This window comes from Aphidius gifuensis, linkage group LG1 (assembly GCF_014905175.1).
Source record: "Aphidius gifuensis isolate YNYX2018 linkage group LG1, ASM1490517v1, whole genome shotgun sequence".
Lineage (NCBI taxonomy): Eukaryota > Metazoa > Arthropoda > Insecta > Hymenoptera > Braconidae > Aphidius > Aphidius gifuensis.
Genome location: NC_057788.1, coordinates 27,997,598 through 28,024,868, shown reverse-complemented (window position 1 = coordinate 28,024,868; position 27,271 = coordinate 27,997,598). Strand labels below are relative to the sequence as shown.

Genomic DNA, 27,271 nt, shown 5'->3' with positions numbered 1-27,271 from the left:
AGTTGATTCCCGTCCGTTGTGGAAGTTGGGTCGTTTTTTTTTATAACGTCTCTTAAAAATCATATAGTTCTAAACTTTGCTGATTATTTTTTTTGTTTTACAATATTTTATTCTGTGTGACGATTGATTAAAAAAAACGGAGTAAATTATTATTTGTGAACACCAATTGGATACATTGTTTTAGATATTATTATGTGCTAAGTGATAATAGTGAAGTGCTATGATGAGAAATGACGCATTTTTGTGTGTGTGTTAAATTGTGAAGATATTTTGTTTTGAAAAAAAAAAAGATTTGTTTATATATTTTTTAGTGTTTTGTGTAATTTAGTTGAGATTTAATATTTATACAGTGTACAGGTGTGTAACTACGTATATTTTTTTCGTGTAATTTAACTTTTGAAGTGAAAAAAAAGTAAAGGGATGTATCCAAACGCCGGTATTAATGCTGCAGCTGTGGCTGCGGCAGCTGCTGCACGCCATCCGGTAAGTGTTAAATAAATTTTTACTCAAATTTTTAAAAATATTTTTAACTTGATATATATAATTGTAAACAGCTTTGTTTATTTAAAATTATTATTATTATATTTATAATTTTACATGCATATCAAGATATGAGTCTTAAAAATTTCCGAGATTTTTTTTTGTTAGTTTCGTTGATTTTTTTTTTCATTCATGGCCTTCTTGCAATGATAAAAAAAAAATTTCTTGCGCATATTTTTAACCTCTCTTTAAACTCATTGTATTATGATATGATAATGAGTTATAATTATTATTTATTATTCATCATGTAATAAAAATGCATGATGAATAACGAATAAGATGAACGTTTCCTCGACAATTTTTTATTTCCTTATAAAATAGGGTCAATGATTATTTATTATAATTTTTTTTTTGCATTGTTTTATTATTTAATTTACCAGGTAATTTATATATCTAGTAGAAAAAAATATTACTTGTATTTATTGATGTTAATATTGGTATATTGACAAACACAAGTACTAGTAAAAAAATATATATTTAAAAGGAAAAAAAAAAAACGTAAATAAAAATATCACTGAGCGACGGCACAGTTAATATAAAAGACCAAAGATCACATATATTCTCGATAACTGAATTAATAATAGTCTCAAGTTGTTTTTTTTTTAATTATTTAGCTCATTTATTTAACGCTTTATGCAATAATAATAAACTCTTTCGTCATTGTTATCAAAAAACTCAAATAAATAACAAAAATATAAATATTCTTTTCATAAAATGATGAGATCTTTTTTATATTTTTTATCACTGATATATCTGTCAAGCAAAACATTAAACCAGATATGTATAATTTTTTTTTTTTTTTTATTTAACAACTCGACATTGTTTATATTTTCCGTGTTCCATTTTTAACACTATGTCAATATTTTTTAATCCTTCACTTTGTTTTTTTTTTTGATTATATTCGAATGAATAAAAAAATGAAAAAAAAAAAATTAAATAAATTTTGTTGGTATATAATATAATCTTCAATACAGACAGATAAATAAATTTTTTTTTTTTTTTTTATTTATTAGGTTTAACTAACTTTGTTTGTATTATTGTATTTTATTTTATTTTCAATGGAAACCTAACTCTGTGAAGATTTTGAAACCATATAAAATGTGTTGATAATTGTATAATTGTATAATGTTTGTTCAAGGTGCAGCCATTGCAAGTTTGATTATTTAAACAAATGTGATTTATGCTAATTTAACATACGGAATCACAAATAAAATCTCAGAAACTTGTATTTAAAATTGCTTTTTTATATATATATTATTTTATATCAAAGTGTGCATTAGATACTTTATTGAATTTATCAATACATGTAAAATGTAAATTTTAATGTAACAACATAATTGACACTGGTGTACATACTTGGTAGCGACAAATGTATATATAAAAAACTACAAATATAGTTATGTTTGAATGACGTTTAAATAATATTTCGTTGAATTGTAAATAACCGGTTTGAAAGGATAAAACGTTGGTAGAATGTAAATAGAATCATTTCCATGCATCACAGAATTCAACACAAAATTTTCTCTAACCAATCACGCATTGCACGTTCATGCAAATCCGGTCACATTGAGCACGGAATATCGCGTTTGTACCAGAGCAATAAAAATATGTAAAAAAAAAAAAAATTAAATCACATTTAATAAAAAAAGAAATATAAATGAAACAATTTTGACAAATTTTATCGTTTAAAAAAAAAAAAATATATATTGTTATATGAAAAATAGAAACGACATGAAAAAACATTTATATAACAACATTTTAGTGCCTACTTTTGGAAAGGGGAGGCCTTGGGTAAGGTAGTAGTAGTGGTGGTTTTTTTTTTATTTATTCGTTGGAACCGTTAAAATTCTTATTTTACGAAGAGTAAATGTTATAGACCTAAGGCCCCGACTGAGACAGGGACCCTGGTAGAATAACTTAGAAAGATAAAACGATACGGAAAGAGGGGTCCACCAATTCCAAGTGTGCCAGGGTAAACACAGGTGCCTGTGGGACGACCTCGGGGATAAGAAAAAAAAATAATAATAATACATGAAAGAAATAAAAAAAAAAAAAAAATAGTATATAAAAGAATAACCTGAACACGACAAGCATGGGATATGTATTAGCTTGCCCAGTGGGGATTTACGTTGTCATGGTGTCTTTTATCCCAAGAGAGGCACTTCTTGTTGTCTCGTCTATTTTGCCAAGCTTCAAAAAAAAAAAAAAAAGAAAAATACAATTTTTTTTTTTTTTCATCTCTCAAATATAATATATCTTTTTCTGTAGATTATCTTGGACACTAAACCTACCATGACTAAACAATCGTTCTTTTGTTGAATTAAAAAAGAAAAAAAAAAAAAAACCATGATTTTATCGGAAAACATAATTTTCAATAGATTATAATTTTCTTTTTATAATTTTATTTTTATAAATATATTTAAATTAATATAGCTAAAATTTTTTCATGATTAATTATTTTTTTATTTTTTTTTTTTTATCATGATAATTTGAATCATTCAAATAAAAAATACTTTTTGCTGTTTTTATTTTTTATTATTAAATTATTCTTATCACTATTTGTCAATTGACAAAAGTTGGAAAAAAATATATCCAAGTTGATAAATACAGTGTCTGTATTTTGATGCAATCGCTCTAGAACTTGTTGACATATATACACAATTGAAATACCATATTTGTTTATTGATAAGATAATTTTTTTATATTGTTTGCATTTACTCCGACATATGGCATTCACGTCAGATGAATAATAATAATAATTTTATATATTTTTTTTTATGGTTTCCGTTTGTCGATATAAACACGCTCATTGGTCTTCAATTATTTACTATTTATATATTGTATATCAATTTATAATAATAGTATAAATAAATATTATCGTCTTCTTCAAAATGATGATAACCTCGTGCACACATTTGTGGACTTTCACTTGAAACATTTACTCCAATTATTGATTACACTTATCATTGCATCATTTAATAATAAATAAATAAAAAAAAAAAAAAATTTCCAACACAAAGTAATAATAAACAATATTATTGTTGATATTTTTTTTTAAATTTTCCAAGAAATTATATTTTTCATAGTTATTTATTTATTTATTTTTTTTATTTATTATGAAAAATATTATATTTTAGTCATAGAACAACTTTTATGACAGTCTATTTTAATTATAATTATTTTTTTTTTTTTTCAAGGATTGTAATTTTCAGAACATTCTACAACATATCATCGTAAAATATTTATGTTTTTTTGTAAAAAAGATTTAAATCAACGACGTTTTATAGCTATTAATTCTTTTTACGTGTCGGAATCTCTACAGAACAATTTTTTTTTTATTTAATTTTTTTATTTATCATTATTAATTTTTATTGCTTAGTAATTATCCAATAAAAATTTATCGAAATTCCGTTAATCCATGTAACCTTGGTTATAATAATAAGAATGATTATCATTTAAAAAAAAAGATAAACAAAACCATTGTGAATGCTTTTGAGCACAGTGTTTTGAAAACGAGTATAAAACGTCTTTTAAATTTTTTACATTTGTTCAACAAATAAAGAGAAAAAAATATATTTTTTTAAAAAAATCACGAAAGAAGATCGTAAATTAGGATTAGGTGTCAGATAAAAAAAAGGTTTTTTATTTTTTATAAATGTTTTTTTACATAAGATTTAGCCAAAAAAAAAAATATAAAATAAATGAACAATTGATAAATTATAATTCTCCAGTATGAATAAGCCCCATTATTTATTTGTATAAATTTAAAATTTATTTTTTTATAATTAACATTGGAATAAAATTGATGACAAAGATGGGTTAATCGTTTTGGCACAGTTAAAATATTATTCTGCCAAAAAAACAAACTGATAAAAAATACATGAAATTTAATATCAAATTTTTTTTAACAACTAATAACAGCACACATCCAAAAATTCAAGTTAAATTTATTAACAAATGACCTAAATTAATCATAAATTCATATTTTCATTTTATAATAATAATTCATCAATTTAATTTTCAAAAATAACCACTAAAATCATTGTTTAATAAACAAAATAATTTTAATTTTTTTTTCTTTATTTTAACAAGTAGTACAAGTGGATAATAGTCAGCCACAATGGCTATTAAAAAGTAACGATACATAATTCACAAATATAAAATAAATTTTATGACTTTTGAAATTTCAAATGATTATAATAATTGTTATATGAGAGCACCATCACATCATCACTAGTACCATACCATAAACCTCATTATATTTATTAAACATAGGCACCCTCATACATTGCAATTAAACGAGTGTGAAAGTTTTTTTTTTTTTATATATTTGTCTCATTGAAATTGTGTCTGCATAATGCTCCAATTTCTATTATATTCTCAGCAACATACATACATATTATTTTCCCCTCTAGCTATAATTTTTTCATCATCTCCCTTTGGCATATAAAGGCACATAATGTGTACATAGCCTGTACACATACCCTCATAGATTAAAAAAAAAATAAATCAAAATAATAATATACCTACCTAATCCAACTTTTCGTTCGTTGATGTGTTCCCATTAAATGTCCCTTCAATTTAAACCAACACCAGTATAGGCAGTTTCAAGATCACTCGCGGTGCATTAAAGAATTTCTCGTCAGTTTTTAGTGGTCGACAATGGCCCTCGTGAGGCACATGAATCAGCAGTTGGCTATAAATGAGGGTAAAAAAATAAAGATATATAAATATGTGTATATATGTGTCTGTATTATAATAAAATTGAGCTTGTAAAAATGAGCGAGAGAGAGAAAAAAAAAGATAAATGAAATGTAGAAGAAAAAAAAAATTAGATGGTTGGGGACGGAAACAGCTGGTTTGTTACAGACATCTCATCGTGTATACTGTATTTCGTAGAAACGTAAACCAACAATGAGACCCATGGGGAAAAAAAGAGAGACCCTTTAGGGAATAAAATAAAATAGAAGCGACTCTTCTGAAGGACCTGTCGCCCCTTCTATTTTATTATACGCATACTTGATGTGAACGCCATTGACCAAAAATTTATTATTTTTTTTTTCTTTATAGTCTTCATATATATAGGCAGCTATTTAGCAGACACAGTGAGATTACTGGTGTGTTATTTTTCTATATGTATACACTGCTCCAGATTTTTTTATTTCCCTTTTTTTTATGTGTGTGGAACTTTTATGTTTCACAAACCAACTTTTTTTTATTGTCAATATCAGTAGGATATAAGCTGTGATCATGAAATACCGTAAAGGTGAAAAAAAAAAAAGGGAGAAAATCTGGAAAAAAATATAGTAAGCTTGTTTTTTCCCCGAGTCTTAACACTTCAGTGGCTGCTGCTGCTGGTGCTGCTGGATATACCCCGGTGTCCAATGAAGCAAAAAAAGGTCAAAGATCAAAGCTTCAAGTTACAATAAAGAAAAATGTTTATATAGATATAAGGGACTTTGGAATTGTAGTCTTTCAAGTCAATTGATAATAGGATATTAAAGTCAGTTGGTTGATGGCGGTTCATATAAAAAAAATTGATGAATTGTTGATACAACTTTATACCTTACTATGACTTGACTATTTATTTTTATATCAATTTTTTTTTTCTCGGTCAATAAATTATTCAAATAATTATAAATGTTTATTTAAACATTTGTACAAATATCATTAACAAGTGGTACAATGAATTTTTAAAATTGAATTTCAATTTGAATTTAAAATAAATAAATTTTAAATTGTTGAATAAAAAATATATTCATTAAGGGTAACAACATGTTTGTAATGTAAAAATACACCAAACCCGCAGATACTTTAATTTCAATTAATTCATTGGCTGTATGATGTCCATCAACCCGTATACACATATATATAAAATTAACAAAAGCAAATAATTCCCATTTTAAATCCTACGAGTTATTCAAAACAAAAAAAAAAAAAAACTGATCCAGTAATTTATTTTTTTTCCTCTATTTACATTCAATTTTTTGTGTTTTAGTTTTTTGTTTTTTTTCAATGCAATCGACTGTCAGACTGTCTGTTAAAAAAACCATTTAAAAAAAACCTATGGATAGCATCAACTATATAAAAATATAAAAAAAAAAAAAATCTTGATTTTATTTTAAATAGAAGTGCACTCATTCACAATGCCTTCATGCGGGTATATCCATACGAAAACGTTATAGCTGCAAGTTAAAAGGGGAATAGTAGTGGGTTGATATGTGGCAAGTACACAGTCAATTTTATATGTGTATATGTGTATGTTATATACATCCTGTAGTGGCACTGCAATGTTCGCAATGATGAGGAGTTTGCACAACGCCGGTATCCCAGTCGTTCTTCAAACAATGAGAGCAAGGACCAACAAACGAATACAGAGAGTCAAGCAAATACAGCTTGAATCGTGAATCACTGAAAATTCTGGTGCCCTTTCTCTACATATAAATATCTCAAACTAAACCGACTCTAAAGTATACCGACAATCATTGTCTATCGTTTTTCTTTGTATTTTTTTATAAAATAAATTTTATAAACAATATATATTATTGTTCTAGTATTTAAACAACTTCATTTTGCTCTTGCTGCAATTTATTATATATAAAATTTAACTTCAAATTAAAGTTAACATTTTAATATAGTGAGTTTATTATATATAGAAAATTTTAATGTATATAATATGCTTTATAAATTGATGATAAACTCAATGGGAAATTTTCCATTTATCATTGATGACTTTAAGCCAAAATATTTCGTATTTTATATATATATGTATAACATTGGTCAATGCTGATGCTGTTGCCAGCAGGTTGGGTCAGCGTGGCTAGCGGTGGTTTGCGAACTATCTCAATTTGCTGCCACAACCACGATAACCACAAAACCACGACTTCCCTCATCCCGTAACCACTTTGAATCCCACGATCCTCTCTGCAACGTGTTCTATCCTCTTACTCGACTGCTGATGCTTGCACCCTCACGTTTCTTTTCCCCTCTTGCTCTTTTGTGGTCAACCCATCTCTATCCTGGTTGAGGTGTTTCATTTCATTCCCCATGATTCGGCCTCGTTTCCACACTTTATATTATATATATATACTCACTATACTTTTACCTCATCATAGCCGCATATATACGTGAATATAAAACGTGATTACAATTCCATTCCATTTATTTTTTATTTTAAATTATTTATTATTATACTGACATTTGCTTTGTCCAGTTGATGCCGACTTTAGCAAGATATGGAAAAATTAATTTCATCAGTAAATTAGATCCCTCTTTTGATTGATATATAATTTTTATATTAGCTCTAATTCTGAGCTTAAGTCCGACTCTGACTTCGACTCTAACTCCGACACTATGTTTTTTTTGAAATATGGATTCCAAGTTTGATCTAAATATGCGTAAATGAACTCTGTGAAAACTAAAATTTTAAAATTCAACAATATCTACTTGCGCTAGCTCTAACTCTGACCTTAAGTCCGACTCTGACTCTGACCCTAACTCCAAATCTATGTTTTTTTTGAAATATGGATTCCAAGTTCGACTTAAATATGTGTGAACGAACTTTTTGAATTAATAACAGTACAATTAAATAAGTAAACACTCAAATTTTAAAATTCAACAATATCCACTTGCGCTAGCTCTAACTCTGAGCTTAAGTCCGACTCTGACTTTGATTCTAAGTCCGACTTTACGTTTTTTTTTAAATATGGATTCCAAGTTTGATCTAAATATGTGTAAATGAACTCTTTGAATTAATAATAACACAATTAAATAAGTGAACACTCAAATTTTAAAATTCAACAATATCCACTTGCGCTAGCTCTAACTCCGGCCTTAAGTCCGACTCTGACTACGACCTTAAGTCCGACTCTACGTTTTTGAAATATATATATATCGTTATTTATCAATAATATAAAATTTAAAAATTAAAATTAGTTGTGTATATATTTGCAAATTATTATTTTGCATAAATTTAAAAAAAAAAAAAAAATTTCATCATGACAATATAATTATAATGTCAAAATGTATATATTTATTTATTTATTTTTTATTCGAGTAAAACACATCAGCATAATGAACGACAGCAAATGACGTTGATGTTGATTATTATTTGCACGAGAGTATATGTTCACAAGATGAGGATATTTTGCATGTGCATATGTCAAGTCTCTAACAGTCGAGTGAACTCAACCACTGGTATTACACTCTCTGAGAATTTTAATATATCTTCAAGTATATTTATCTCGTTTCTTTTTCCTCTTTCATCTTTATTATCCAGGTTCTTTTACACTCACTGCATTTTTAACCTCATCCTCTTCATATTTCCACATCATCTTCCACGAATTTCTTTTCACACTAACTTATATAAAAAAAAAAAATACTTGATTCATGCTCTTTACTTCCTTCGAAATTTAAAACCAGTTTTGCTTATCCAGAAGTTTGTCTCTCAGCTTTTTTTTTAAATTTATTTATTACTCCTTACAAAGTCTATTCTATATACATTTGACTCTTTTTCAAATCAGTAGCAATTAGCTTTAGCTTACCATCTTAAAAATTACGTCGAAAAAAAAAAAAAAAAAATTATACATAAAAAAATTTAAGTAACAAGAAAGAATCTCTGTATAATCAGTAAAAAAAAAAAAAAAACAAATCAAGAGACAAGAAAAAAAATTAATTCATTGCTTTCTTGTAAAATCAATTTACTATCCATGCTCATGATAAATTAAAAAAAAATATAAATTAACACTCCAGTTAAGATCAAATAAAAAATAAAAAAAAATACACTCGAATAAATTTTTGACTAGTTATTATATTTATCACGTTTATTGTGACCTCATTTCTGATAATCATTATCATGCCATTCAGTAATATAAACAAAAAAAAAACTCAATATAAATTCTCAGTATATTTGATTTAAATAAAAAAAATTAATTATAATATTAAATATATACACAGTATAATTATTAAAACATACAATGCCATATTTGATGTAAATTTCAAAACTATAAATTATAAATGACATTTACAAAAAATATTAAACTGTGGTTTAATATGATGATGACTTTAAATGTATTATTATATACAAAATATATAAATGTAGTCAATGCGTTGGTAACATGCATCATGACATTGGTGTGTAAATTTTAGTGGGATACATTGGTCAGCCATACAGTGTCCCATAGTTTTGGCTATATTGTTGTGTGTAATCCAACCGGACACCACAAACATGTAATTAACACTTGCTTTAGTTGTCTCTGTCGATTGTGGACCATGTTCACTCATGATTATCTTGCTTGCATTATATATACCTCTCTCTCTCTCTGTGTTTATATATGCATTTATACAACAGCAGCATCGTCATCATCATGACCACCTGATCATTTGATCACCATCAAACCAATCATCAACTTGAATAATATATACACACACACACCAGTCAGTGTTACTATATCAATAAACGTGCACGAGCCTGATTTCATCCCTCTTTACTCTCCCTTCCAATACACTCACTTTGTTAATATCATCTTATGTATATACATTGAGTACTTGTACTCTTTTTAAAAATATGTCTTGCCAAGATGACGTAGTAGTGGTAGTGGTGGTACTTGTGTTTTGTACCTGAACTGAATACATAAACGAGTTTAAGAGGAACAAAGATAAGACCGGTTGTATCATACATACTAAAAAGTATTTACTTTTATTTGTTTGTTTCTTTTTTTTTTCCCTTTGCTCTACAGATGCTCTGATGGCTTTTAAGGATAATTTTTTTTTTTTCTTTCATATTTTTATTTGCTGTTCTACTCATGAGTATACTTGCTGCAGCTGCACAAAGTTAATCATTCGATATGTATGTGTGTTGTGACACAAGGCATCATATGATGAATACTTTCACACTTTTTGTCTGACTACTGTAAATATTATATAGACTTGTTTGTTCATAATGTTACACAGAAAAATGCAATCAATATTTATCATACATGATGTTATTTATACTTATAAATTATAAGATGTATGTAGTTTTTTTTTTTTTTTTTTTATTGTTAAATTATATACATGATGTAATGAAAAATTTATCATCATTTACTTGGAAATATATATTGAAATTTATATATATTTTTTTCACCTGTGAAAATAGGCTTAAATTTATTTATTGAGGTTATTTTTTTTTATGTTTCATTAACATGAGATTAGCGTATTTATGTTTATAATTTTTTTTTTTTTTTTTTTGCTTTTAGGGACCACCACAACCTGGCCAGCCATTTAAATTTACTGTTGGCGAATCATGTGATAGAATCAAGGAGGAGTTTAATTTTCTTCAAGCACAGTATCACAAGTAAGCATCTTTTTTTTTTAAATATTTTAATAATATTCATACACGCCTATTTTTGTTTTTGATGATTATAATCAAAGTTTAAATCGTTTAGTCTTTGTAATGAGGGTATTTGAATATTTTATATATTTATATTGTATGTTTTTTTTTTTCAGTTAAAAAAATAAAAGCTTTTTCAGTAAATTGAAAATTCATTAGATGCTTTTAATTTCCCTTTTAGCATTAATATTTTCTGTGCAAATTCTTTAAGCTTTATAGATTTTTAACATCTTTTTTCTTATCCATTTACATTATACAATTTTTTTTTTTTTATTTTTTATTCTTGGTACTTTTAAATTGTGCATTCAAAGTAAGCGCGGGAAATAATACAGCTGACGGGTAAAATAAAAAAATAAAAAGCTAACACGCAAGCCAAGCTTTCTTGGACTTTAGCTACTCTATTTTATATAAAAAACTATAGAAAATTCGAGCATCATCACAGAAAAAGACTGTTTCAACGAACTTCATTTATATTTCAAGTCAAAGCACTTTACCAGTTTTTTTTTTTCCTTATTTTACGTGTTATATTCCCTTTATTTTATTTTTACTATTGTTTCTTTCTGTATATTCTTTTTCTTATACTTTGTTCACTCTCATCGTTTATTTACTTGGCTTGCTTTTTTTTTTTTTTTTTTATATATATATTCTTGTACTACCTTAGGGTATTGCTTTTATATATAAAAAAAAATTACAAGAATAAATGTACATACATTGTAACACAATACCAAAATCAATAATATTTCATTATTTTTTTTTTTTTCAGTATGAAACTCGAGTGTGAAAAATTAGCATCAGATAAAATTGAAGTGCAACGACACTATGTCATGGTAAGATATTTAATAAACAACAAATTTAAATTGAATTATATTTATTTTAAATGAAAATAAACACCGTGAGAATGATGAAATTAAAATAAGAAAATTGATAATTTAAAATTGTCCAATTATATTCAATTCAAGAGTAAAATTTTCATCATTTATTTAACTAATCGATATAATTAATGGCAAATTAAATCTTGGCTTCAATTATAAAAATAAAATTCATTAAATAATTCAATGAACAAGAGATGATATTTTTTTAAAGTTAAATTATACAAGAAATACAATTTTTCTTTTTCATCTCTCATTTAACATCATTTTTCATTACCACTTTGGTCTCTTTATTTATTTTGAAAAATTTTTTTTTTCACCGAGATGACTCTTTTAGCAAGTAGCTCACTCTTATTGCAATTAATTTACTCGGATAATTATCAGGCTAATGGTCCATTAAATTAAAAACTTTTGAGCTACTATATATCTTTTGAAATTTTGTTTGAATTAAAAAATTTTTATTCCATTAAAACATCAATTCAATTTTTTATTTTTCTATAATTGACTTTATATTTATTTATTTTTTAATTAAATATATATTTTAACAGTAATTTTATATTTAAATCGAATAATATATTTAAATTAATTTAAATTATTTTCAATTTTTTCAGTACTACGAAATGTCATATGGACTCAACGTGGAAATGCACAAACAGGTAAAAAAATAAAATTCAATTACGATGAAAATTATTAATTAGAAAAAAACATAATACTCTTTTTTTCGATGCAAATTTTTTTAAAAATATATATACAAAATTAACGCTACATTGTAACGTAATATTTCAATTAAAATTTTTAATTAAAAATAATACAACAATCATTAAACAACAAGTAAACAAATTTATTATTTTTTCATAGTTTATTTTCATAAAACAGTCGCGTATTAATCCAAACATATTTAAACTTATTTTTTTATTAATAATAATTATGATAAAAACAATAAAAAAAAATACAATTATTGTTTATATCACGCTTATAAATATCCACAGTCAAATAACACTCGCTATGTAATTATGTGATTAGTGAGATTGCAAAAATTTACAGTTGTGTGAATCAGGCATTAAAAAAAAAAAATAAACTATGTAAATTTTTAATTCATTCAGCGCAATATCAGCATTGATTGCGCATTGTATTTATTTCTCATTGATGTGTACATAATAGCTTATCAATAATCAACTTTTCATTTAAAAAAAAAATCAAAAAAAAATTTAAAAAACACTCAACATTATAATTCTTATTATCAAAAATTATTTTTTACATATTTACAAATTATATTTATTTTAATTATATTTTTCTCAACAAAATAATATATGAAAAAAAAAAAAAACATTTTTTTTTCCTTATTTACGTGTATATTTAAAATATGTAAAATAATTTTTTTGTTTTTTTTTTTTACTTGCATTAATATACGTGGATAAAATATATTTTATATTCGTTGAGAATTATAAGTGGCTTTTTTTTTATTTTAGTAATTTGCCCCTCTAGCATCGTGGCTATTATGTAGACATGTATATAGTGTATGTACATACAAACAGTTGATACTCCCCTGTGGCAAGGATAACGGGCTAATTACTTTTACGAGGTGCGGCTCAGCAAGCGCTTTCCTCGATTAATAACAATGGCTACGCTTACACCTGTGAATTAACACACTCGTCGTGGTTTCATGCCTGTACTTTCAAACCGGTTTAAAACTATCCAAATGTTTTGCAATCTTTATACCTTTATATTTTATTTTATTTATTCATTTTTTTCTTTTTTACATGTACCTATAACACCGTCGTCGTTTTTATTTTCATTCGCGTATATTCATTATAAATAATATTTTATTCATTATTATTATTTATTTATATATAAAATATTCTTTTATAAAAAAAAAAAAAAAATCTAATTGCATTTGCTGTGATACATTCATTCGCGATACTAATCAAAACAAAATTTTTTTAAATAAAAATAAATAACACCTCGAGACTGTATTTCCGTTTATTCATTTATTCATTTATTTATTTATTTATTTATAAATTTTAGTACAGTATTTATTAAAAATAAAAATATAAATAAATTTTTTTTTTATAATAATTTCTAACCAGTTTTAAACAAGTGTTGAAATATTATTTATGAAATAAAATAAAAATTCTTTAATTATATTTCTATACGAGTATTTTAATTATTGACAATTATGATAATATATTTAAACTTTCTAGTTTATTGATAATTATTATAAATGAGTTTATTAAAATATATAGGCTGATATGTTTTATTTGATAAGTTATTTAAACGCTGCATTTATATTTTCATTCTAATTGAATTTAATTGATATATAATTTATTTATTTTTTCAACGAGTAAATTTTTCATTTATTTATTTTATTGTTTAAATTAATAATTAACTATTTTATTATCGTTTAATATTATTAACGTTATACGTAATTTTCATTTGAATGATATTTTTTTCTTTTATTGAATGTAATTTTCTCGCTGCTTGTTCACCTGTTTCTTTTGTTGACAATATAAATTTTCAAGAAATACAATAACTGATAACAACTCGTCATACAAATATTTATTTAAAAAAAAAGATTAATGATAAGTTTGGTGAGACGTTATCAAGTAAATTGGAATATTATTATTCTCGCGATTTTAATCACCATATGTCTGGTGATTAATATATATTTTTTTTTTATGCAAAATAAGTTTGTACAAGTTATTTCTACGCATTAATGCGTGAATAATTTTTTAAACTGATTTTAAAATGATAAAATAAAAAAATAAATACATTAAAATAATATTAAATCAAGTGTAAAACAGATATTAACAAATTTACATTTAAATATTTATTTATACATTTTTTTTTTATTACATCAATATTTTTTCCTTCAATATAAAGCTAAATAATTTTTTTTTTAATTAAAATTTATTATCTTCACATTTTTAATACAAACAATGATATCATAAATTTTTAATATATATAATTTTCTAAAATTTTTGAAAGTTTTTAAAAAAATATTAATTCCCAGTACGTTGCTACGTAAATATTAAAAAATATAAAAAAATATTTATAGTTGGCCTACGCGACGTGTAATCTCCCACTGAGTTGAGTATTTTTAAATAATTTAATGTATTTAAAATCAGAGGCTAAATATAAAGAAGATAAAGAGAAAAAAAAATCAGCTTATGTATATTAATAAAAATTAATATAAAAAATTATCACTGGTAATAAAATATTAAGTAAAAAAAAAAAGAAGTTAGGCACAAAAACATTTTAGTCTCATCATCAAATATATTTTTCTTATCAAAAAAAATATTATTTTTAATTAATTTTATTTCCAACAAAGTATACTAAATATTTTTTTCAATTTACAGACAGAGATATCAAAAAGACTAAATGCAATAATTCACCAAATGTTGCCATTCTTGTCTCAAGAACATCAGCAGCAGGTGGTCACTGCTGTTGACAGAGCAAAGCAAGTAACAATGACCGAACTCAATACCATTGTTGGGGTAAGTTATACAATACAAATTTTTTTTCAATAATAATATCCTTCTATATATCATTAATATTACTCTCTGTCAATAAATAATTATCCCTTAAATGTCAATTTATTAATCATCGCATAAAGAAAAAAAAAAAAAAAAAAGAGGGAAAAATAATCCATGTATTTTATTATTTGCAATGACATGTTGTTTTAAATGATTTAAAACAATATTATTTTATCGTCGTACATTTCAAATACATTTATTGAAAGTTTGATAATTTTAATTGTGTTTGACGATGCGCAACAGTCATCCATTCACGGATATAGTAATAATTGTTAATCGATTCACGGTTGGAAAAGCAAGAGCGCCAAAGAGAGATAGAATTTGAAAGTGTGAGGGATGATAGAGGATATGGATGATGTGCTATCGATGTGAACATTGAAATTCAGTAGCGCACGTTATTCGACACCGATGATTGTGTGTGTTACCTATACATGTATATATCATCAGACTTATTTTGTAGTGTGTATTACACAGATAAGCGATGAAATTGGCATTCGAGCGTGGTCCCTGTATAATTGAGTTCCGAGTTTGTACTCTTGCTTGCTATACTGATACACATATATATATATTTATGTATCTATGTGTATAATGCTATTTTGGCTGATGATGTTGGATAGATTTTGGTACAAACCATGTGACGTGAATAATTTGTCGAGTTTCTCTATATATCTATAAACTAGAAATATCATAATTTCGACAATCTAAATCTGTACTAGTAATTTACTTGATTATTATCTTTGACCTCTTTTACACTAATGACTATATAATTAATATCAAAAAATGCAAATTACTTAATAACTATATTTGTATTTAAAACATGTTTAATAATTATTTTTTATTGTTTAATAATTCATACTGAATTTATTCTTCATCAATTAAATATTATTAAATATAAAATTAACTGGAAATTGACTTTTGCTCGTTGTCGATATACTGGTTTGACCCTCTCTTGTCATTTATTTATTTTTTTATGTTTTTTTCTCATGAAATATATACACACCAATGTGAATCCAATTCGACAGAATCCAATTTGTTCTGTACGAGTTCATCGCGCTTTGGGAAATAAAAACTTGTCTGCAACAAAAAACATTTATATATATTTCTATTCATATTTTCGCTTGGTCAAACAAACTCAAATTCATGTATATTTAGATATTTCATATTTATTTATAAACATTGACAACACTATATACATAACTTGATTTCTTGGATATTGTATAATATTGAAAATTCATGAATAATATTTTGACATTGATATTTATAACCCACACAATTAGATTAAATTTCATATGTATAATTGATTAAAAAATATTTAAAATTGACATAACAATTACTCACTTACATAAATGTATAATAAAAAAATAAAAATAAAACTCGTTATAATTACCTGCCAAAATAGCATATTACAATGATCATCCACAACAAAATGTTTACCAAGTTTTAAACAACAACTATCATAAATATTATTATCAGTAAATAGAACTACATGTTTGATGTGCATCACAACATTAATATCAACTAAAACAAATATAAATTTAATGTTTAAATCTACATGTGCATGTAGAATAGCATCAGCAGTAGCAGCAGTAGCAGCAGCAGTGGCAGTATGAGTACTCTAATTACAAGACTGCATCAATACTTGTGCACACACATACAATTTGATAGTTTCATATATGATTAAACAACTGGTTGAAATAGTGACATGTCCATGTACACGTGTACAACATTGCCACGAGGCGTTTGCATGCGTGCATCATCAGATTGATAATAACAAATACACATATATTATATAAAGAGCATGATGAGGTGATGGCTTTGGTTAAGTGAGAAGTGAACAAGAGAATTGAGAAGAGAGATAGAAATAAAAAGGATATAGATATAAAGATGTATATCTAGTAGGGTTGGTTGGTTGATTGTACTCTATGAGCTTAAAAAGAGGGTGGTAGATACATTTTGACTAAGGCCAAAGGCCGGAAATCATATACATCATATATCTGTGAGAGTTGAAATAGTATATACACGCATACATTGATGATGTAAAATTATATATAGCAAGGCAAAGAGAAAGAGGGTGAGACAAACAGACCAAAGCATCAACCCCATGAATATGTATTACTTGGTAAACAGGGGTTGAATCAATATTTCGTTTAATAACACCCCGCACACACATCAACTTGGAGCCAGCTGGCAGACACTAGATCAAGGGGGTAGAGAGGCTGATTTGCACCCTTGTTATAAATATATACATATACATATATTTTCCCAATTTTAGTGATTTACTATTCTCTTCTCTCTTGTGTATGTATGTTTGTACCACTTTTATATTATCATCATCTGTGTCCATGTGGACTAGTCATCTCACTCACTCATGCCAATACCATCAACATTATATTTTGAATGCAATAAAGTTTGCAGGTACCAGTATACTACCCCCAACCCTTTTTTTTTTTTTAATTTTATTTTTCTAGTATTGTTGTCGCGTTGCTACTGCTGTTACTGTGCATTTGTGTGCTGCTTTCACCACACATCGATGCACCAGATTATTCACGGTGTGTTAAACCTCGTTTTGTACCATTACGTTGCGTCTCGTGAATACTGTTGGTTGGACAATATATATATAATTTATTTTTTCCACCTTTTTTTGCTTTTTGTTCATGTTTTTTTTTTTTTTTTTTTATTTAAATATAATTTTAAAATTCATTTGTATGTTTGTTGAGTGTGAATATTTTGATGCACAATTATTCAACAATTTTATTTGATCAATAAAAATAATTTTTAATATTAAAATTATTAATTTTAAATTACTTTGATCAAATCACAATTGATAATGAAATAATAATTTTTTTTTTAAATATATTTATCAAATCAACTGTAATTTTATTGTAAATCAAGTGGAAAATAAAAAAAAAAAAAAAAAAAAGATTTATATATATATAAAATTAAATTCTCCCCTTTGCTGTGACGAATTAAAATACTACAGTCTACTGGCTTGTATACATTTAATTTATTTTTTTAATTTTTTAAAAGTTTACATGTCAATACGAGCACATCTGTGCAAGCAAATAACAAAAAAACTAAAAAGGTAAAAAGAAAAAATGAAAAAAAAAAAATTAACATTATATCCTTCCAACATAATAAAGAGCAAATAAACATTAAAATAGATACTCAACTAGGGTAGTGTCAGTCATTTTTATAACAATGAAGAAAATGAGTGAACAAATACAGGGTGTTATTTGTCATGACACTGGGGGGTGAGAAAAAAAAAAAAACACCAACAAGAAAGGGATGTAAAATATATGATGAATTATGAAAAAAAAAATATTAAATAAAAATAAAAAATCAGTACATAAAATTGTAAAAGTAAAGTATACTTGCACACACACACAGATAGACCCAGCAAGCCTAAATCAGTTGGAGGTCTTTTTTAATTTCCAATGAGCTTAATGCACTCTCCGATCCTTACGAAAAGTTAATTCCCCAACGAATTACATGCTATAACGAATAAATTGTGTATACCCGTGTCGCTCATTGTGTCTTGTTTCTCTATTATTTTTTTTTTCCCCAATTTTAACTTTCTCCCTGACATTGTCCTGATAAAATTCGTTCCAATCGTTTTCCCCATGGTTTCTATCACCCTTCAGCATTCGACACAGTGATCTACCCCCTTGTGTATCAAGATAAATAGATGTGAGTGTTTTTGTGTAAATGCATATGGGCCAAGGGGGCGATGAGGGGGGAATAGATCAACGAGGGGAAAGTATATTCTGACAGCCGGTAACGGCGTGTGTGGCCACCAATTCAACCAACCCCTCTTATACAAAAAGCAAAAAAAAAAAATAGAAAAAATATCGCAATTGGTTGAACAGGGGTTGTTTTCTCTTTTTGACCTTGCTTCAGAGCAACATGCCCAGTTGCCATTCAAAATTTATGTATATTATATTATCCCCTCACCCTTATTATTATTTTTTTTTTTTTCTAAATATACAACCAACATGAATAAAAGCATAAAAACTATAGATATACATTATAAAGAAAAAACTGAATGATGGGTTATTATAATACTTGGATATTCACCCCTAAATGCCTAAGTGATAAGCAGGATTCTCGCGCCCGTAACGAGTTTATCGAGATGCCAGGGGAATATATATACACACAAGGGTAGAGATACATCAAGTTACCCTTAAATTTTTTTTACTCCCCAATATGTGCTCTCACACTTTGTTGAAAGATTTTATAGATGTTATATATATACCCATATAACAACGTGATTTTAAATGAAAATAAATATATATACGTGTGTGTGTGTATTGTCTAATGTATATACATTTATGACCTGAGGGTATGTCACTCGACATCAATGTCATATGTATTTGTCAAACAGGGGTGAGCTAAAGTCGATTTTATACCAAAATGCCAGATCTTCTTGTGTCTTTTTCTCTCTGTCTCTCTGGCTCTTTATCCAACAAACTGTGGTGGTTACTATAACTATCTCCTGATGTAAATTGTGTCCCTTGTTTATATATATATATTGTGGGAGTATTTTGGACAACGGAAACGGGGGTTGACACGTGTGAGAGCGTGCACAAATGCAACATGCTGTTGCGTTTAATCACTTCTGTTATATATATCTCTACCCCCTTCATTTGTCGTAAACCCTTATCCAGTAAATGAGGGTGTGGCACCCTTGTTAATGTTTAAGTATTTCTTTGGTCAATGTGATTGCAAATTTTACCCAAATAAAACGTTCAATTACATTGTATTTATATAATAATGATTTATTTTAAATTTTTTATAATAATAATATGATTAATTTTTAAAATTACAGCAACAAAGACCAGATATACCAAGATTATTACAACAGATGCATGCACAACAATTACCACCGGGTGCAGCAATGGGACCACATCCTGGTTTACCTGGTTTACCTGGTCTTGGTCCAGCTGGTGGTTTACCAGTACCCACATCCGCATCCGCTTCACTTCTTGGTCTTGGTTTAAATCCTGGTGCAGCACCAACTCCTGGTGGTACACCTGCTCATCCATTATCAATGCTGGGAAAACAAGAACTTCATAGAAGTCAACCAGATGATCTCAAGAGTAATGGAGGTATGTTTTATTATTATTTTAAATTATTTATATAATTAAATGTCACATTTAAATTTCAATATGAAAATATAAAAATTGATACAAAGCATTTATGTTTGTATATTCAATGCATATTTATTATGTATGCGTAGGCGAGGAATTGTGAAATCGGAACTTGATGGTTTTGTGAAAATCGCGGTTATAAATATGCATGAAAATCATTCATACAAGCTTTAACGGAAACGTATGTCAAGCCTCGTTATATTGGTATTATCATAGAGTTGGTGACGCCATGTGCATATGTATATCTACAACATTGACATACATACAAACACAGTATGTGCTGCATGGCCATATCGCGCAAATAAATGTCGACAAAAATATAAATATAATAATACAAATGAATTATAAAAAATAACAACACACACATACATTGTTTTCTTTTTTTTTTTTTCAAATTTTAAACTGTAATTTTTGATTGGTGGTTTTTTATTTTTAACAATTATTCATATTTATTTTAAAAATCATTTTTAATAATTTTTTTTTCTATTTTTTTGTTGCAGGATTAAGTTCAACTGAAGAACGACATGTAAGTACTTTATTTATTTATTTATCTATTAAAAAATAGTAAAATTTCTATAGTAAAATTGCTTCTGCCAACTTTTGATTATTAAATATTAATTCGATAAACTTTGATACTAAAATACAAAATAAAAAATTTATCATGACAATAAAATATAAATACATTTTAAAAAAGTATTTGATAAATATTCTATTCAATAAATTCATATATATATAAATTTTTTTTATCTCGATGAAAATCCCTTTAGATGAATATTTTTTTTATTTCTATACTTGCGGCCAAGTATGCATATGAGATTTGAGTGAGCATTGTGATGTGACTCCTAGTGTGATGTATGAGTACATACAAATGTCACTTATCAAAAAGGATCATGTAGGTTGTACATTGTAAAATCCGATTTACCATAAGGTATATATAAAGTTAAAAGAGACACAAATGCGCCGAGGGATATATTTTATATGATGATGAAAATACATTTGTTGATGTGCACTGAGAGAAAAGTATACAAGATAAAATAAAAAATCAAAAGAGAAATAAATATATATAAAATAAATACATAAATAAAAATTGAAAAAAAATTGTGAGATAGTAGGGTGGCTAAGGGGGGTGACAGGAGGATATGGTAGAGATGAGTATTATAGGTTTGGCAAGCCTGTAATCATCGTAGAACCGCGAAACGCCCATCGACGCCCACTCATATTCTTTTGCCATTCTATTTTATCTTTTTTTATTTTTTACAAATGTACTCATGAATGTACATATCTTCCTTTCTTTTTTTATTATTTTTATTATTATATTTCTTTTTTATTTTTATTATTATTTTTTCTTTTTATTTTTTTCATGTCTATTTATCTCCTCTTGTCTGCACACCTCATCTCCTCCCGGCAAAATAAAACCTCTTTAATACTTTAAAGCGCCTCTTACCGCTCTGTAGCTGTCTCATCTTCCATCTCGACAATCTATTGTCTTATCCTCTTCATTCGTTGTTTCTCCATAATGCTTTTTCACATCCAGCACCTTCCTATTATTTTACAAATACCTATAATCACTGCCACCTCTCATCTCTTGCCATCCTCTATTCTTACAATAGCTATTTTTTATTATATATACATTCTTTTTTTCATTTGTTTATCTATATATTTTTTTTTTAAATTAAAATAGTCAATAGAAAAAAATAATGATTGATAATAAACAATTTACAATATTCATTTGAGTTATTCATTTTTGTTAATAAAATATATGAAAAAGTTTAAAATTAACTGATGGATTAGTGATAAAATTATTAAATCATGAAATCATTTAATAGTAATTTAAAAGTTATTTAAAATATATATTTGAAATTAAGCTTGATAATTATTTTAAATTTTCGAATTGTCAGTAACTTTGATCCATCAATTTACAGTACGAGTAAAACACATTTCGATTGCCAATTATAGACGAGTACCATTATGTTATATATTCAAAATTCAGTGTGGTTGTGATATATATATTTAACGAGAAGAAGAAGCCGATAATTAATTCATCAAAGCAAACCACTATTCATGCTCACTCTTGTATATATCTACATGTGAAATTACGATTATTATCAATTATATAAATTGGATTGAATACATATTGCATGTATCACAATTCGAAACGAATAATAACTCAAAATGAAATGTTAGATTGTATTTTTATATCGTCATATTGTTTTTTTTTTTTTTATTAATTAAAGAGAACAAATCATTGAATTGATGAAATGACCACGATTATGTGACTAGTAAAATGATCATTCAGTTGTGGTATGATAAGGATAATAATAATGGATAGTATTGAAAATGTGTTAATTGACAAATGCCCAATCAATTTCATTCAATGTGAAATTTATATATTCATATATATATATATTGGGTCACTTATTGGATGGTAATTGAAAATGCGGCTAGTTGAACGTTTGCACAATCGTATAGATACATCAATACGATTTTAATTAATTTTGTCAAGTTCAATGAAATCGAAGCGAGTGAACAAGCAAAAGTTTATTTAAAATGTGATTGAATTTTCAATCTATATTACTAATTTATATGTTGTTCTAAAATCACACCAATCAAAGATGATTAATTTAATTGTTATTATTGTTTTTTAATTACAGCGTAGTTCAATATCACCTGGTGATAAATATAGTAGACCAAGAACACCACAAGAATCACATCACAGTCATCATTCACAAAATCATCATGATCATCCAATGCATATTAAAAAAATGAAAAAAGAAGATAAAGACATTGGACATGTAAGTATCTCGGTAAATAATCCACAAAAAAAAAATCAACAAATTTTATATTTGTTTCTTTTATTAATTAAAAAAAAAAGAGAAAAAAAAAGCTAATTAATAATAATTGATACACAGAGTGATGGTGAAAAAAGTGATCAAGATTTAGTTGTTGATGATGCAAGTGAAGGTCCAACAAGTCCAGCTGTTAATGGTAGATCATCACCACGTGAAAATGGTTTAGATAAATCATCATCTCATAATTCAAATGTACAAGTTAAAAAAGATATACCACCACATTCACCACGTAGTGGTACAAGTAGTAATGCAAGTACACCATCAGCTAAAAAAATGGAAGAACGTGAAAAACCATCAACACCAATATCAAAACCATTGACACCAACATCAGCTGGTGGTGGTGGTGGTGGTGGTGCTAAAGCAACAAGTTCAAATAAATTACCACAAGGACCACCACCACCAACAGGTGGTGCTGGACCATATCCAAATCATTATCCACCTGGACCAGCTCCACATCATATGCCACCTGGTGGACAACTTCATCCACATGTTGATATGATGGGATACAATGGTTATGGTGCACCAAGAGCACCAGCATCAGCATTACAAATGTATGATCCACATAATGGAATGAGAGCACCTCCAGGATCAATTGGTGTACCTGGTGGAAAACCGTAAGTATTTAATTAATCAATTTTTTAAATTAATTTTTATTTTTTTCTTTTTTGTTAAATAATTTTTTTATTTTTTTAATTTAAAGGGTTGAATGAAAATAAATTTTATATTTTTGTGTGTGTTTTAGTGCTTATAGTTTTCATGTACCAGGTGAGGGTCAAATGCAACCAGTACCATTTCCACCTGATGCATTAGTTGGTCCAGGAATTCCACGTCATGCTAGACAAATAAATACATTGACACACGGTGAGGTTGTATGTGCTGTAACGATATCAAATCCAACAAAATATGTTTATACTGGTGGTAAAGGTTGTGTTAAAGTTTGGGATATTGGACAGGGTAGTGGTGGTACAGCAAAACCAGTATCACAATTAGATTGTTTACAACGTGATAATTATATTAGATCAGTTAAATTATTACCAGATGGTAGAACTTTAATTGTCGGTGGTGAAGCAAGTCAACTTAGTATTTGGGATTTAGCAAGTTCAACACCAAGAATAAAAGCTGAGCTAACATCATCAGCACCAGCATGTTATGCATTGGCAATATCACCAGATTCAAAAGTATGCTTCAGTTGTTGTAGTGATGGACATATTGCAGTTTGGGATTTACATAATCAAACACTTGTTAGACAATTTCAAGGACATACTGATGGTGCATCTTGTATTGATATATCTGCTGATGGTTCAAAACTTTGGACTGGTGGTCTTGATAATACAGTTAGATCATGGGATTTAAGAGAAGGTAGACAATTACAACAACATGATTTTTCATCACAAATATTTTCACTTGGTTATTGTCCAACTGGTGAATGGCTTGCTGTTGGTATGGAAAATAGTAATGTCGAAGTATTACATGCAACAAAACCTGATAAATATGAACTTCATTTACATGAATCATGTGTACTTTCATTGAGATTTGCATCATGTGGAAAATGGTTTGTCTCAACAGGAAAAGATAATTTATTAAATGCATGGCGTACACCTTATGGAGCATCAATATTCCAGGTAAATAAATTACTTAATTATATTATTTTCTCATACATTTTACATCGTGAATAAATTTATTTATCATAATAATCAAATTTAATAGATCATTAATATTATATCTGTATTATAATATATGTTTGCTGAAATTATCTTTATCTTTTTTTTTTTTTCATTAAATTAAATCATATTCATAATAACTTACTTGATATAATTTCTGTATATAATTATTTGCAACATGTATAAATTCTCAAGTACCTTTGGTGTATGCTAAAAATTGAATTTTCGCCAAAGAGAGCGTCATAAGCACTCTTGTTTTGCCTCGGCGTAACAACGTCCTCGAGTGAGTGTTCATGTTTACATGCGAGTATTCCACCCACTTGCCATATTCAAATGGGAATCATGTTTCAGATCGACAACATTTGCTCTTCAACACTATTTCCTATAACAAGAATATTGAATTTACAAAAAAATAAAAAAATAAAATTACATATAAAATTAACCGCAATAAATAAAAAAAAAAAAAGTATCAAGCATATACGTATAAATATTTCCACTTGATATTTAATAATTTTTAATTAATTTTTTTAATTAATATTGATATTGATTACCCAGTTGAAAAAAACAAATTTATCTCAACCAAAACAAATTAAGTGTATATCACTTTGGCCGCCTTTTTAAAATAGGTCAATTTTAATAAAAATAAAAACAAAAAAAAAATAGTATTATGTATATTTTTTAAAACAAATATTTATTTATTTTTTTCAGTCAAAGGAATCATCGTCAGTGTTGAGTTGTGACATATCAGCTGATGACAAATACATCGTAACAGGTTCAGGTGATAAGAAAGCAACAGTCTATGAAGTCATTTACTAAAAAGAAAAAAAAAAAAAGAAATTGATTGTTGACAACGTGTAGATATAATTGTCTTAAGAAAAAAAAATAATATTATTGAAGATTTAAAATCTACAATATAATAATGAAAAGTTAAACAATGATAAAAATTTAACTTTTACTGTAAATATATAGTTATCAATGTTATTACATATTATCATCAATATCATTGTTGTTGTTATTGTTGTTGCTGCTATCTTCATATTGATATCTTAAATTCATTATTTAGTAAAAAAAAAAAAAATCTTTAATTTTTATTTTAAATATTAAAATTTATTTAACATAATTATTATATGAAAAATAATTTAAAAAAAAAACAAAAGGTAATGTTTGCCATCATTTTAGAATAAATACAACACCATGACTTGAACACAAATACTGTCTCATTAACTCTATGATGATTTTTAAAAATATAAAACAGTAAAAAAAAATAATAATAATTAAAGGAGTAAAAAATATAAAAAGATATGCTTTAAATGCATCATCGTAAAAATAAAAGTGATAGACACAATTGTTACTTCTTGTACACTTTGTATATATTAACATCGTTAAACATACTGTCATATTTTTATACGTCGTAGAATCGATTTACTCTTAAGCTTTGTAAATATATATACAATATGTCTCACGTATTCTTTTTTCTTTAAGCAAGAAAAATGATAATTGATAATAAAACAGATAAAATAAAACTGTTTAATTCTTTTTTTTATTTATTATATTCCTCTATCAAGTATGATTATCTTTTAAATTTATTTTTTTTTAATTTTATTTAACACACACACACACACATAAAAATAAATTACATTTTTTTTCTTTTTTTTCTATATGAATCGTCTCGGCTGTTTTTTGTGAGCGGCAAACTAACAATCCGAATAAACTTTCTTCAATTTAATGATATACCTGAAATGATCCCTTGAGAAAAATTTCATCAATTCTCGAGACTTGTGTTTTTTAAAATATGGTATTTATTTATATATTTATTATTATTTATTTAAGTTTTTTTAGTGTATAGTCAAGCTGTCCTTATAAGCAAACGTGTACCGTCAATCCAAAGAATCGTATCACGCTATTGGAGTATTTCTCACGTTTCAAAGTGAGGCACGCGGTATATATTCTTGCAACTCTACCTGGACTCACTTTCATGGAATACAAATTCCAGGAGCACATTTAAAAAAAAGGAAAAATAAAAAAAAAATACAACACAGTCACGGAGAAGATTAGCGTGCCTCACATGTACAAGAGCAAAAATGTTGGTTGGATAGTTAAAAGCATCAAGCTAAAAAAAAGGTAAAAAAAAAAAATTAATGTATATAGCATATGAGGTGGGATGAACGAGAAATAAGAGATAGAGTAAAATAATAAATATTTAAAAAAATGAAAATAAAACATAAAAATAATGTTGGGATAAAAAGTGGGCATTTTGCACATTCAGTGTATAATTAGCAATGCTCTGCATGCACAAGAGAAAC

The 27,271-nt window shown here is 26.6% G+C and overlaps 1 protein-coding gene across 2 annotated transcripts; it reads left to right on the top strand.

Annotated features, from left to right (window-relative positions):
• LOC122859667 (protein groucho-like) lies at nt 1–25,985 on the top strand. 2 transcript variants are annotated; one of them, XM_044163362.1, is made up of 11 exons: nt 1–483; nt 10,776–10,873; nt 11,673–11,736; nt 12,390–12,434; nt 15,135–15,272; nt 20,137–20,416; nt 20,959–20,984; nt 23,110–23,250; nt 23,368–23,921; nt 24,050–24,929; nt 25,677–25,985. In XM_044163362.1, exons 1-11 carry the CDS (start codon nt 421–423, stop codon nt 25,782–25,784), a joined length of 2,397 nt encoding a protein of 798 aa, XP_044019297.1. In that variant the 5' UTR covers nt 1–420; the 3' UTR covers nt 25,785–25,985. The 2 variants fall into 2 exon arrangements, with proteins under 2 accessions (XP_044019297.1, XP_044019290.1); XM_044163355.1 differs by having other exon boundaries at nt 15–483; nt 23,110–23,262.
• Nucleotides 25,986–27,271: the final 1,286 nt, after the last annotated feature.